This window comes from Polypterus senegalus, chromosome 8, assembly GCF_016835505.1.
Source record: "Polypterus senegalus isolate Bchr_013 chromosome 8, ASM1683550v1, whole genome shotgun sequence".
Lineage (NCBI taxonomy): Eukaryota > Metazoa > Chordata > Cladistia > Polypteriformes > Polypteridae > Polypterus > Polypterus senegalus.
This window is the reverse complement of record NC_053161.1, coordinates 140,324,317-140,339,199: the sequence shown is the minus strand read 5'-3', so window position 1 is coordinate 140,339,199 and position 14,883 is coordinate 140,324,317. Positions and strand designations below refer to the sequence as shown.

The 14,883-nt window shown below is 36.7% G+C and overlaps 1 protein-coding gene across 1 annotated transcript in view; it reads left to right on the top strand.

The window, feature by feature from the left end:
- The window catches only part of LOC120534599 (EF-hand calcium-binding domain-containing protein 6-like), a 234,833-nt gene that overhangs the window by 53,484 nt on the left and 166,466 nt on the right, over positions 1 to 14,883 (top strand). The window contains exons 6-11 of the mRNA XM_039762188.1: positions 881 to 1,017; positions 2,780 to 2,898; positions 7,038 to 7,168; positions 10,116 to 10,264; positions 10,359 to 10,469; positions 11,582 to 11,702. Of these exons, the coding sequence (XP_039618122.1) occupies positions 881 to 1,017; positions 2,780 to 2,898; positions 7,038 to 7,168; positions 10,116 to 10,264; positions 10,359 to 10,469; positions 11,582 to 11,702 (768 nt within the window). The remainder of the gene's footprint in view (positions 1 to 880; positions 1,018 to 2,779; positions 2,899 to 7,037; positions 7,169 to 10,115; positions 10,265 to 10,358; positions 10,470 to 11,581; positions 11,703 to 14,883) is intronic.

Genomic DNA, 14,883 nt, shown 5'->3' with positions numbered 1-14,883 from the left:
AAATGTCCAGCATTTGTCATTCCATCCAATGGTGCATCACAAAGACATGGTGCACTGCAAACATTAACGCTGAGGTCTACGTTGATTACTTAGACTTCATCCCATCTCAGACGGGTAGCGTAGCTCGTTAAAAATCAAATAGTTGCACTGCAGTTCTATATGGCAGCAGATGCGTATAATGTCACTGTGATTACAGAAACGTAAATCCAAGAAATGAACATTGTGTCAGAATATACTGTAGGTGCAAAACTTTGGTATATTAAGCTATTCAGTGATGTCCCAGTCACAAGGAGTGTGGTTGGAGGTTTCCGGTTTGTTTTCCACATAACTGGCTGTATGAGCTGAGTTCACTTGTCTGATTTCAAACGCACCGTGCATGTCCAGTGCATTAGGTCAGGTTTGACAATGAAAAGCTTCATACTATGACATAACAGCATATATGTTCCTGTCAACAATATTTCCAGTTGTGCAGCTCAGTGTTATTGTACACTTTATATTGGTGATATTGGATATTGTTTTAGTGCTTAGTGTACTTTTGGTTCTTTGATGTTTATCGACTATAAATTAGGTGATCAAAGAAAATCTGCCAGAATTATCTTGACTAGAGGGCTGAATAGTTTGAAATGTTTTAACTGTTCTTACTTTTTTCAAAACAAAATGTGGTCATGTATTGCTTTGATTATGTTGCATGCTTGTCTTTGCTTGCTGAATGTGAATTTCCAGTTTCAGCATTCAACTGGCAGGCCTTGTACAGAAAATGTGAAGACCCAGAGTGACCCATCGAGACTCCCCAGTTTGTCATTTCATGCCTGTTACTCTTGCGTCTTTGACAACTTAATAATAATCTCTCTCTTTATATTTTATTTTGATTTGCTAACAGATTTCTAGGAATCTCAAAAATATCATCAGGGCCTTTCGACTCTTTGACTACAATCGAGATGGTCTAATCCAGATGCACGAATTTAGAAGAGTTCTTGAGAGTTACTGCTTCCGTATGGCAAATAAAGAATTCACTAAGTGAGTAAATCAAGGTTGCAATGCAAGCTGTGAGTTTTCAACTTAAAACATTCCTGTCTGGTGACGCTGCTGCTACTCATGTGTCTCTTTTTTGTGTTAAGCTACTTGTTAAAAGGTGTTTTGTATATCAAATAGCTAAAGTAGCATTTTCTTGCCAAGAGTATTCATTATGGGAAGTTTGCCATCTTCTTCCTTTAATTTATAATTTATTTGGCATTCAGTCTCTTATATGCAGCAGATCGGCACAGGTGAATGCTAAACAATAACCATATTTAGGAATAAAAGTGAAATAATGTAATTGATACAAAAACACTGTGTCTCCTTGCATCTATGCCACATTTTTCAAAAATCATACCACCTTGATCGGCTTGGTCACTGGTAGTGAAGAGGTGCCATAGTGGAGGGAGCTGGTTTGGGAGTGAATCAGCACCCTAATTTTCTCAGAAGTGTACAATGCCCATGTCCAATGTGTAGCTAACAAATATCCAGAACATTACTGAAAAAGAGATCTTAGTTGGTAATTGTATACATGCCTAAAATACCACAGATATCCATTTTATGACCTTTTCTACAATGGTGCATGGGCCTTTATTCCTGCGTAAGTATCAGGTACTAACTAGCTAAAGTCCTGAAAATCTCATGTCCTCAACAAAGAAAATGTGCAAAGAAATAATTGTGCTGACTGTGGATCCATTACCTGTAGTGCGAAGGACTTGGACACCTCCTATGACATCTACTGTCCACATACTAACCCATGAACTGCACATACTCTGTTGGTGGATTAATTTCTTCTTGGGGATTAATAAAACATATCAGATCTAATCTAATCTATCCATCCATCCATTCTCTTAACCCACCATGTCCTGAGTAGGGTTACAGGGAAGCTCAGGCAAATCTGAGTATGTGCAATCCCCATCCAGTGTGTAGATATGGGTAATGGCAGTGGCAATAGTTTTATGGCTGTTTGTGGCACATATCACATGCTGTGTTCACTGTGCCAGTCTGCTTGGATTGAATCAGCCAAGCATAATTAAAAAAAAATGTATGGTTAGGTAGTAGACTGTTAGGAAAGACATTGTCCATTTAGAGTGCCTATAAAGCAACAACCCTTATCAAAGCACTTATTTTTGCCAAATATTCTAACAAGCTGTTCTCACTCAGTCAACATTGATCTGAGCACATCAAGATCACATTGTGACTGGCAGGATGGTCCAGTGGTTAACACAAGTCATAAGTGGTATTCATCTATCCCTGGGCACTGTTTATATGGGCTTCCTGTGACCTTGTTGGTGTTCTCAAGGCACAATAGTTTTCTTCTACATTATTGATGTCTCTACTGCTGTGTAAGGTGGGTGAGTATAGACATACAGTATTTGCTAGTGAGCCCTGCATTTGCCCGGTGCCCAATTCAGGTTTTATTCTTGCCTTGTATCTGTGTTTTCTGGGATCAGCACAAGAAATGCAACAAAATGATAAACATTTGAGGCGGTCTGGCATTGCACAGTCTCACCATAATCTATAACCATTTACCCAAACTGGGAGTAACGCTTAATGTGTCTCAACTCTTAACGCTTCATGTGTCCTATTTGAAGAAAAAAAATAAAAGATTCATAATTAAATATTGAGTTAGAGCTAGTTATACACAATAAGCAGTAGAGTGTAATTCCAGAAACTGCAATCTCAAATCACAATATTGAGCTTTACAAAATGCAGCACACTTCATATTTGGTTTTAACCAATAAGCCTTTTTTTTTTTTTGCAGACTTTGGTCCCATTACACCGTGGGGAACACCTGCACACTCGACTACAAGGAGTTCCTAAAGAAACTTGGATTGAACTGTGAGGCTTACAGCAGACCAGTTCCAGAAAGTACCAAGCTAGGTAAAAAAAAAATGTAATTATAGGAATATTTCTGTAAGATTCTGTGTAATGCATACTTGATACTAATGACATGAAATATCAACAGTCTTAAAAGATTAATTCTGTTTTTCTCAATTTCTTTGGTAAAGAAATTTTTCAGATAAAAACAGCAAAGAATTTACCCACCCATTAAATATTTGAATAGAGAAAATATGTTAGCATATCATTTTAAATGTAAAATGCTTTGTTAAAATTGACAGAAATCTGAAGTAATGGATAGGTAAGTCCCTGTTATTCTGGGTGTAATGTAATGATTTATTTCATGAGGTAAAAATACATAATAAACAAGACTCTAATAGAGGTCTGTGGAGGGCTAGATTACTAGTAAAGGATCAAAAATAACATCATATTCATAATCACTTGCCTTAAAATCGTTTGAATTTTGTCATCTTCAACCTTCTAGGAGGGACTCTTAGCATGCTGGGATGACTGGTAAAAATCAAATGTCAAAAGTATTATCATATTTGTGATTGGCAACTTTAACATATTCACACAGCGTTGGTACTGGTTTTTGACCCCACAAAGCCACAGTAGCTGGTCTGAAGGCAGTGGGTTATCCCCATTTACATATCATATGTGGGGTTTCTTATAACAGTGAGTCGTGAGGTACTGGACAAAAAAAAATATAGTGATTTGAAAGTGTTCATAGGAAATTCATATGAACATAATAATTTGAATCGAGGACCAAAGATAAAACATAAGTGAGGAGACATGGTAAGTTTTTAAACAGTAAATCAAGCCGATATTTCGTCAAAGCAAAACCAAAACCTAAACTATTCTCAAAATAATGTTGCCTAAGAACTGAATACCAGGAAGACTAACGTAGAAGAACAGAGTGCTGAGCATCACAGGGATTTTCCATCAAACTTGGATAAATAGGAATTGAAAAGTGTGAACTTCATACTGTCCCACTGCTGATGTTATGTGTCGCAATGTCTGACGCAATCACCATAGCAATGCCATAACAATAGACATCACAAATTGGCAGTGCCCATAAAAAACAACACGTAATTGGGGGAAAAAATGCACATAAATTAGAACACAATTATAATAACAGTGAAGCCGATAACTGACATCAGAATTGGGTGTAGCATTCCAAAAAACAAAATACTAAAATAGTGATTCAGAAATACATCTCCAAAAAGCAGTCAATTTATAAATAGAAAATAATCACAACAGAAACTAATAGAGCCCTAATCCTTGTCTCAAGTGTCTTCAGTAGAAGAATTAAAAAGATGAGAGAAATGACCACTGTTGGCCAAGTTACTCAGGAAGAGTAATAAGTTACTTTTTACTTACAGTATTACTCATTTAGCATGCTAGTTTGAAATCCAGTTTCGGTTGTTTCGCTGGAGTGAATCATCACTGTCCATAAAGGCCTCCCTGTCAGCACCAGCATTTTTTTCCACAGGTTTCACATTACTGCTGTGCTGTTGTGTCAGATACTTTAATAAATTCAAGATAGCATTTTTCGCGGTTCAAAGCATTTTACCACCAGGACAAATTTTACAATGAACGACAGTGTTCTTTGCATCCCTGACTGAGACAAACTCAAAATAATGACAATACTTTTGAAAGTATTCTTCTCTTCCTCATCCTCAGTCATTGTTGAGCTTTTTAGGTAGTACTGCCTTGATATACCACATGTGCACATCATAATAAAATAGCCTACATAGAAAAAAAAAATCATGTTCTGGTAACACAGTGTCAGTTGGATTAGTAACTGTAATATTATTACTGTTTTGGAAATTCTAATCCCTTACACTACTCATTTCTGGAGAAAGTAATAATATTACAGTAACCTTTTACTGAGTAACACATTATTGCCCAATGCTGGAAATGACAGTAAAAGAAAAGTGGTTAGTTGGCAGTGCAAGAATGGAAAAAAAATCCTTGTACCAATTGTCCACTCTTCTCCTCCCGGTCATTTTATGGGTATCTTGGTTGGGATATTTGGGATCACATGCTGAATTCTAGAATTGTAATACAGTAATATAAAGGCCAGGTGCTATCTGTCACTCTTGATGTCAAAGTTTGAATAGTCTAATCTTTTGACCCCAGATAGGTGGATCACCTTTTTCAAGTTGGTACCTAATGCTACAGCAGAGAACGTGAAAGGGTTCGGCATACTGGAAACAACAGAAAAAAATATGGCATGGACTGGGAGTTTTAGATGGAGTGAAAGACAGACAGAGAGAGAGAGAGAGAACATACTCAGAAAATACAAATGTGGATCAAAAAACTAAAAGGTCAAACAAATCCAAATCATCTCCACCCAATACAGAACTAGAAATGAAGTTAAACAAAACTTCAAAAGTCTCAATATCCTAAAGATTTTTAAGAAGTTTGTTTCCGACATATAAGCATTGATATTAGGGTGCCACTATCTTGGAAAGTTGGAAAAAATCCCAATATCCTGAAGGTCTTTAAGAATTTAACACATTTGCAAATTGCTGTGAGTTTTTTCTGACACTTAGGCATTGATATTAGGGTGCCACAATCTTTTATAGCGGTGATCTTGTGACATCTTGTGTTGCATTTTCCAGCCACAATTGTAGCAACAAGGCAGAATTATCAACAGCATTACACCCGCAGCCATCTCAACAAAAGCACAAAATGGCAGGGTGAAAATTTAAAAACAAGAGGGGAAAAATAACTCCAAAACGGATTAAAAAACTGTAAAATAGCCACTCAGAGTTCTACAAATTAAAACATTTTGATATCATAGCATAATCCGATTCCTAAGGCATAGACTCCAGACACATCCACCTGACTTGCCCGAGTGACGAAGCTGAAACTAGAGTAAGAGTCTAGGAGCATAAATGTTCCCAAATGGAACCCTGAAAGATTTCTCAGGTCCATAGTCATGCCAGCTAACAGGACAGCAAACCTTGGTACCCCTCCATGAACCAGAAACTTCAGAATTTCATATTTCTGACCCCATAAATACAAACAGTTGGAGGAGTGGACTTATTCCGGAATTATTGTGTGTTGTACTGAGATGTAATACATGAATGTATAGGTAAATCTTAAAATGTGATAGTAATTCCAAATTATAAGTTGCTGGACAAATTCTTTTGCCAACCTTTTAGGTGTCAATAAATCTTTGAGCTAAGTTCCAGGACACAATCTTCAAACTGATGTCACTTATAGTGAGTCACACCTTCTGCCTTATTTAAATACTCTGCAGCAGCTTTACTTCAGTGGTCCACACAACACTTGGCAAAGGCTATTTTCACTCAAATTAGACTGAAAGTGTTTTGCCCCCTTTGTTTTCCTATTCATTTTGGGATGATAACCATAAAATAAATTCACTTTGCATCTGAAAAAAGTGAAAAATAAATTTAGGAAACCTGTCCAAAAGTATAGATTTAGGAAAACCGTGTACTGTAATTGGATAATGGTATAACAGTTAGAACTGAGTAAGTTCATAATAAAGTCCATATAATTCTCTTCCCATGAATGGCTAGGTAGTGGTTTAGGCTGAAGCAAACCCACCAGATAGCTTTGAATATCTTTGGCTCTAATACAGACTTCACAAGCATGAACAATCTCACTAATATCCTGATCTATGTTCTGCCATCAAAAGTAAAGGTGGATGAGTTTATAGGTCTGATGAATACCCAATGAAGCCCAAAGAATGGGCCCAACTCAGAATGTCTCTCCTATTCTGAGACAACACAAACATTTTATCATTAGGGAAAGAAACCAGAATTCCCTGATTTAGTTTAGTCTGTCTTATTTTAGAAATACCTATGTGTGTGTGTTTCATTTGTAGTATATATGCTATGCTACACATAAACTGCAACATAACTGATGTTTCTGCTTCTTAGGGAAATAAAAGCCTGCCTGTAAACCACTTGCATGTTATCATTACACATTGAAATATGATAAATCGAGAAATACTACATTACTGTTCATTTACTGTTCAGAAATGGTCTTGATGATTACACTTTATTTAAAATGAAAATCCATGTGATTAATATAGTTTATTTAGTTTAGCAGTTAGTAAGATTTCCTAAATGTGTCTCAAAAATTGCCTAATTGATTAGAAATTCTGTATTTAAAGCCTAATCTGAGAGAGGCTTTATTGGTTGCAGTGCTGAACTGGGAAGCTGTGCAACATGAACAGCAGAAGCTTTTGAAAAACAAGAAACCAGCAACGCCGTCTGATGTTATTTCAGTGGAAGGGTTAACTTTGGATGAGATTGTGTTGGCTTTGCGTAAAAAGGTAAGTCATTTATTTTGAGCTTTGATCATTCATTCAGGGCAGGGTATTTGTGCATTTCTAATAAGAAAACATTGTTTAAAAATTTTTTTTCATTGTTTTATTCCCAGAGCTTTTTGTCCACGTTTTTGGAGTAAAATAATTGTTACTTGAACACATTGTTTCACATGAACACTTTTTAAGTGTTTGCTATTTCATGAAGTACTTTTTTAAAAACTTTTTTGAACGCTAGATTAAGCATAGATAACCAATACAAATTAGTAATATTTGCAGAGCCTTCAAGAGGATTGGATTACTTATTTAATAGTTACTTTTTTCATTTTCGATAATTACTTGCTTGTAAATATTATACTGTAAGGGTAAGAAATGCAGAAAATGTGCATTGAAAGGAGAAGGCTGTTGTTATGACCCAGAATATCAGGGATGTCAGAAACATGTTATGAATTTGCTTTTCAATTGCTTTGATGTCAAAATGATGTTAATTGTTATTTGCTTTTGATTTTGTTTTCTCTCTGCCATTGATGTGTAAAGTTAATGAAAGCTGTCCAAGCAGTAGTATACTCTATGGGAGTGAGATGTGGTCAATGAACGTGGAACATCTAGAAATGCCAGAAAGAACAGAAATGAGAATGGATGCGTTGAGTGTCATGGGGAGAGTTAAGAGCAAGACTTGGTGTGGAGGCAATAAGTGGACATGGTATGGAGGTGATTGGTGTTGTGCTGAGGAGAAACAAATCAAGGTGGTGTGGACATGTGAAACAAAAGAGGATGACCAGGTGAAGAAGTGAAGCAAGGTGAAGGCAGAGGGGAGGAAACCAAGAGGGAAGCCAAATAAGACATTAGTATGTCCGATAATATGAAAAGAATGAGTCTCACATCAAACAGTGCCCTGGACCGCAAAGACTAGCCTTGAAAATGGCAATTAAAACAGTGTTGATGATTCAGGTGTTTTCATCATGTTACCATTCTGAGTATTTGTTTACTACTTTCTTTGTAGTAGTCTACATGAGCTCCGCCATTTTAGAGCTGGAGACACAACGCATTGCTGATGTGCATGTTGCAAGATGCGTCATATAATCACAGGTGTAAAACATGGCCAGACATGGTTAGCAGCCGACCAAACTTAAATGAATTTTGGGAAAAATCTAATGAGAGACCAGCACTTGAGCAAACAAATGATTTGAGGATTAATTCTGGTTTTGACTCTTGTTTTCTTTCCACCTCAGTTTTGGTTTTGTCCTAAACAGTTTTTGTGAAAAAAGTGGCTAATTTTAAAAATCAATACATACAACAAAATACTTAAAAAATAAATATAATAAATAAACATTTATAAATAAGTACATACAATTATCAGAAATGTGAAAAAAAAGTCAATACATAAAAATAAAAATTAGAGCGTGAAATAAATAAAAATGTTTTTATGCACCCATTTTTTGATATTAATTTCATGTACTATTTTTTATTTTGTTTTGCACTCTGATTTTTATTTTCATGCAATTAGTTTTTTTGTTTTGTTATTTTTGTACCTTTTTGTTTTATTTCACACATAGGTCCATTCACATTTAATGCAAAGAGTATTTACGGTAACCTCTTTGTATGTCTGTCTCTTTTTCTTTCTGCATGAAGCAAATCAGCTCCCAGTGAAGTGATTTTGTTGAAGTTTGTCACACTTATTCTTCAAGGAAATTCAACTTTGGCTGAGATATCTCGAATAAAATGCACCACACAAAGTTTTGCAATTTCAAATTCTCCCATTGAAAAGCTGCTGAGTTGTCACACGTCTATCATAAACCAGAGAAACATTCTGTGTAACGTCAGTTAAGGATTAGTTTAGGGTGTCACAATAATAGTCCGCAGACATCAAAAAGGTTTGGGGCAGCCACCCGTATATTATGCCTTGGCTGACAACAGTTAATTTTGTTGAGTTATTTACAGGTTGGAGTCCATGAAAGAAATGATTTAATAGTGCAAATATGGCGACTTTAAAGGCTGGGACAGGAGGTGATGTCATTGGGACTGAAACCGGAAGTGACGTCTTTGGGGGGTTGGGTGGTGGTTGGTTTGCGGAAGTAATGTCATCAATAGTGTCCCCCCAACCAGAAGTGACATCATCGGGGGCTGGCTGTGTACCGTAAGTGATGTAATGAAAGGCCACCAGGACGAAGCAGGATTTCCCGTGGATGGTCTGCAGAGGATTGAGAGTCATTGCAGCTCGCCACCCTGGTCTGGCGCGTTACTATTATTATTCAGGCCCTTTTGCTGCCACCCAATTGCACGTGTGTGACAAGGGTTTTAAATTTACCTTGAGAGAGGTTGCTTCAGCTTGAATATTTACTCTGTTATCCTCTTTTATAATTAATTAATTCATTCATTCATTGCATTTACATGGTGCTTTACTATCCTACTCAAAGCACTTAACACCACCCAATGTGACCACCAGAATTTTACAACAGCCTTTTGCTCATCTAAATACTGCTCCTGATGGCAAAACTGATCAAATGCTGAGCAACATACTCTCAAGAAATTACCTAACTTTAACTCATTACAGCAAGGATTTTATTACTGCCACTGTTTTGCTATGAAAAAGAGAAGTTAAAGGGCTATTTTTATTTTTTCTTTATCAAAATCCTTAGGCTGAGGTATAATGCTTGGAGTAAAACTCATCAAGGCAACTGGATTATCAGTTTGGTCAAGGGTTATGGAAGCTGATACACTGTAGAGGCAGCAGAAGAGAGAAGTTAGATGACACTCAAAATAAGATGATTTAGTACCAGCTGAGAGGAAAGCAAAATTCTGTAAAAAGAGGTATACCCAAGAAACACAGCTTAATCAGAATACCGTAGGTAAAAAGTAGGCCTGGATGGCAGGATATATTGACTTTTTGTGCTTGGAAGTTAGTGAATGAGTGATTTAAAATAACCCATATTGGATTTTGTCTCTGCAATGATAGATTCTTGCTCATTATGTGGACATTGAGAAATCTCTGCAAGCTTTTGATCACAAGAAAAGTGGATTTGTGTCATCATCAGATCTAAAGTCTGTTCTTAGTAGCTTTGTTTTTCCCATGAGTGACAACACCTTCCAAAGAGTACTTAGCTGGTAAGACATACTGTGTACTTACTTTGCATGTTTTCATTTCTTCCCATATAAAGTTTGCACACTCATTTAACTGCTACTATTTGCCTTTCCCTAGGTATGGATTCAGAGAAAATGGTGGAATTCCATGGGAAAAATTCATTTCCATGTTCCGAGAACCCATGATGACCAGACGGTGTCAGACAGCACCAACCAAGACACAGCAAAAGTGAGTGGTCTTTTTCTATGTCTGTCTGTTTTCAATCTGAATCCAAACAGGAGTGTCTAGGTTTATTCTTAGAAAGCTGCACTGATGTACTGACTTTACCCAGACGCATAATGAGAGTTCGTTTAAGAATGACCATAAACGTGTTTCTTAGTTAGCTTTCTTATTTCTAACTCTACATTAAGAAGTGCCTAGTTGTGCAATTAGATCTTTCTCGGGCAAAGGTGCATCAATCGGCATTTTATAGTAATCAGCTGACTTTGATTGATGCAGATTTCTGAATTGTAATTTAGATTTCATTTTACTGAGCAGGCACCTTTTTCCAAAACGACTTACAAAAGAAGTCAACATAAATGAGTAAACATCAGTCTAGGGACTGTTTGTCAGCAAGTGTTACATGAATGACTTGGCCACCACACGTGAAGTGCTCAGAACAAAATACAAGAGAGTTACAATTCCTAGGTTTCAAAAACCTAACTAGACAAAAATTCACTAATTTCTTCAAGAAGAGTCTTCAAATGCTTCTTAAACACATTGAGGGAATCAGAATTTTGAATGGAGGTGAGCAGCTCATTCCACAGCTAGGCGCTGCACAAAAGAAAAGAGTCTGGATTGAGATTTGATACCACACAGAGGTGGCTTCACCATGAGATGAAACGAAAGAACTCAGAAGTGTCGCCATGTTTACAGATGCTGACCCACTGACTATTCTGTAAGCATTGATGATTTGATCTTAATTCGTACTGCTACAGGGAGGCAGTGTAATGATCTGAAACCTGGTTGAATAGCAGTATTTTAAATCATCTTCGGCATATGTCCTTACTCCTACCAGCAGAGAGTTGCAGTAGTCCAAACGTGACAAGACCAATGCCTGGTTCAGGAATTATGCTGTCAAATACAGTCTGATCTTGCAGATGTTGTATAGAATGAATCTGAGAGCCCGTAGAAATATGGTCCCTGAAAGACACCAGGTCCTTGGTCACCACCCCAAAGTTACATACAGGCTTGTTGATTAGAGTGACATGAGGATGTGAGTGAAATCAGATTGTTCCTGAAGCATCTCATGTCTTGTTGGTTTGTATTTTAAATAATATTAAATTGTCTCCTCAACCCAGGGTCAGCCTCTTTCAGGAGCCTTCTGAACAGTTTTCTACAAGAGACATTTTACAGAAGCTCAGAGAACATGTCCAGGCAGCTTACCCATCACTGAAGAAGGCCTTCCTGGTGTTTGATGATGTAAGAGTAATTTTCTGTAGCCCAGACTGCAGTCTTTACATTTAAGTTTGTTTAATGAAAATGTCTATTTACAAGTATGGCATTTAGAAGGGGAAGTTGGAAGAGTGATAAGTGCTGCTGATATGGTTGGGGTAGACTCAAGGCCTCTGTAAACATATGCTGAAATAAGAAAGCTTAGAAAGATGAACTTACAATATAATACTGGATAGATAGATACTGTAAATAGGTAGATCGATCAATCGAGCTTTATTTCTCCCAAGAAGAAAATTTAGCTTTTTAACAGAAGCATAAGGAGTATTATAACAAACAAAAACAACAAGCCCCTCAAACACACACAAGAGTTAGGAAAAAGAAGAAAGCCTCTGACTTAACCAAAGATAAAAAGAACAGGTGTATTGCTGTTGGTATAAAGGTGACCCCCTAGCGTGTTAGTGTGTCAGAGAGAGGATGTGCAGCATTGTTCATAATGGCACACTGTCTTTATTCACTCTTCCATTACTACCTACATGGGATTGAGAATGTGTACCATAACTAAGCTTGTCCTTTTAATTACCTTGTTAAGTCATTGGGCTTCTCCTGAAGCGATTTTACCAGCTCAACACACCACAGTGTAGAAAATCTCACTGGCCATCACAAAGATGTAGAGTATGTAATGGATGTCATTAATTCTATCCTTGAAATACATCTTCTAGTAATATATAACTGATTAATTAAACATTTATGAAGATCAGTAAATTGTAATGTAGATTTTCTCCAAAGAGTAACAGTCTCTAATCCATTCAATCAAATTCATGGTCAAGGAATGTCAGAATCTATAATCTAATACACTAAATATCCCTGTGCAGGCTACCAGTTGATAGTGGTGTCAACTCACAGATGCCTTTACACTCATACAGAGCCATTTGAAAATTGTCATTTGGCAAAATAAAAAAAATGCAATATTCAGAGAAAATCCCATGCAGACATGGGGAAAAGCACAAATGTTTCACATGGACAACAGGTGTGGGGCTCAACCAAATCGAGAACATTGAATCTTAAAAAGGTAAGTTCAGATTGGAATATTATAATCATGGGGGATTTTAATTACCCAGATATTAACTGGGGTATTAACTAGAGTAAATGAGTATGAGAGTTTAGATGTAATCCATGACTTTTTTATTTTTAACACAGTATCGTTAAACACCAAAAAGGTTAAAGGCCTATCTAGATTTACCATTTTGAAACAACCAGGATAGAATTCAGGGGGTTGAGGTGATTGAGCCACTACTGTCAAGTGACCATAACAGAATACATTTTACAATGTTTTGGCAGAGAACATACACAAAAATAAAAACTGTTAAGTTTATTCCTAGTAGAGCTAATTATGAGCAGATGTGGCAAAGACTTAAAGGGATAAACTGGGATGGACTTCTAAATGCAGAAACAAAAAGGAGCAGTGGAACGGATTTAAAAACATTTTACTTTTAATGCGGGAAAAGCATTGTGAAATTTAGTAAAAAAGTTTTAAAGAAAATTCTTCAGTGAGTAAATAAGGAGATTAAAAATAAGCTGCCAAGGAAACAAAAAACAACTGTATAAGGCATACAAGACAAATGACTCCAGCACTAATGATAGGGTGCATGAGAATAAAAGTTAAAAAAGATATCAGGAAATCTAAAGGGCAGTTAAGTGATAAATATTGCAGTAAAGGAGAAAGGTGTCTGAAAGAGATTCTGTCAGTATTTTAGTAGTAAAGTCAAGGAGGTAGTATGTGAAGCGTAACATGAAATGTAAGGGGAAATTTAAAAATGAAGAGAGTGAGTGGCCAATACTTCTAGCATGCACTTTTTCTTAAAAAAAATGTTTGGAAAATGTTCATATGTAAGGAAGTCTAAGGGGCTACTAAGGAAGTACTTAGTGATTTGAAAATTGTAAAGGGAGAAGTACTGTTTAGATTAAATAGGCTGAAATCCAGCAAATCACCAGGATCAGATAACATTTATCTCTGAGTGCTTTAGGAGGTTAGTCAGTGCATACATAAACAATTGACGCATATTGTTCAAAAGTCACTGTGCACTTGGGAAATTCTTAAAGACTGAAAAGTAGCAAATATGATCGTGTTATATAAAAAGAGTTAATCAAGTAAGCTTACTGGTATAGACCAGTAAGCTCAATGTGCACCACTGGTAAATTAACGGAAGGAATTATAAAGAAGAAGATCAAACATAACAAGAATAGGTTTCTTAATGAACAGTCAACATGGATTCATGTGAGTCGGGTCTTATTTTACTTAAATGCTGGAATTCTATGAGGAAGCAACAAAGAAGGATATGATCATAGAGGTGTATATTATACAATTTTCTTGAAGAAAGCTTTTGATAAGGCCTCACACAAGAGGCTGTACCTCAGACTTAAACAAGTTGAAGTTCATGATGTAGTGTGTAGATGTGTGCAAAACTGCCTTAAACACAGGAGGCAAAGGGTTATGGTGCAAGCAGCCTAATCAGAATTGGGCAATTTCAAGAGTGGTGTCCCTCAGGGCTTAGTGATAAGGCCACTGCTATGTTTAATTGATATAAATGATTTGGGTAGGAATATAAACAACAAGCTAGCTAAGTTTGCAGATGATACCAAGCTAGGTGGAAAGTCAGGTAATCTTGAATCAGTTAAATTATTACAGAGGGATTTGAACAGCATACATTCTTGAAAGAAGTATACAATCATAGAGGTGCATATTATATTATTTACTGGGCAGATTTGCAACAGATGAAATTTAATGTAAGTCAGTCAGTCAGTCATTTTCCAACCTGCTATGTCCTAACTACAGGGTCACGGGGTGTGCAGGAGCCAATCCCAGCCAACACAGGGCGCAAGGCAGGAACAAATCCCGGGCAGGGTGCCAGCCCACCGCAGGGCACATACACACACTAGGGACAATTATGTCTTTGGACTGTGGGTAGAAGTAAAATATTAAATATAGAAAGCAGAAATACATTTGAATTTACAATGGAAGATCTAAAACTTGAAAGTGCACTTTATTAGAAGCACCTAAGACTTGCCACTATCTACATTTAGGTAATGTACAGAATCCATTAAGAAGTCTGACAGAATGTTGGGGTATAAAACACAAAGTGAAGAATACAAACGGAAGGAAGTCCACTCTTAAGCTTTATAACGTGCTGGTGAGGTCTCACCTGGACGA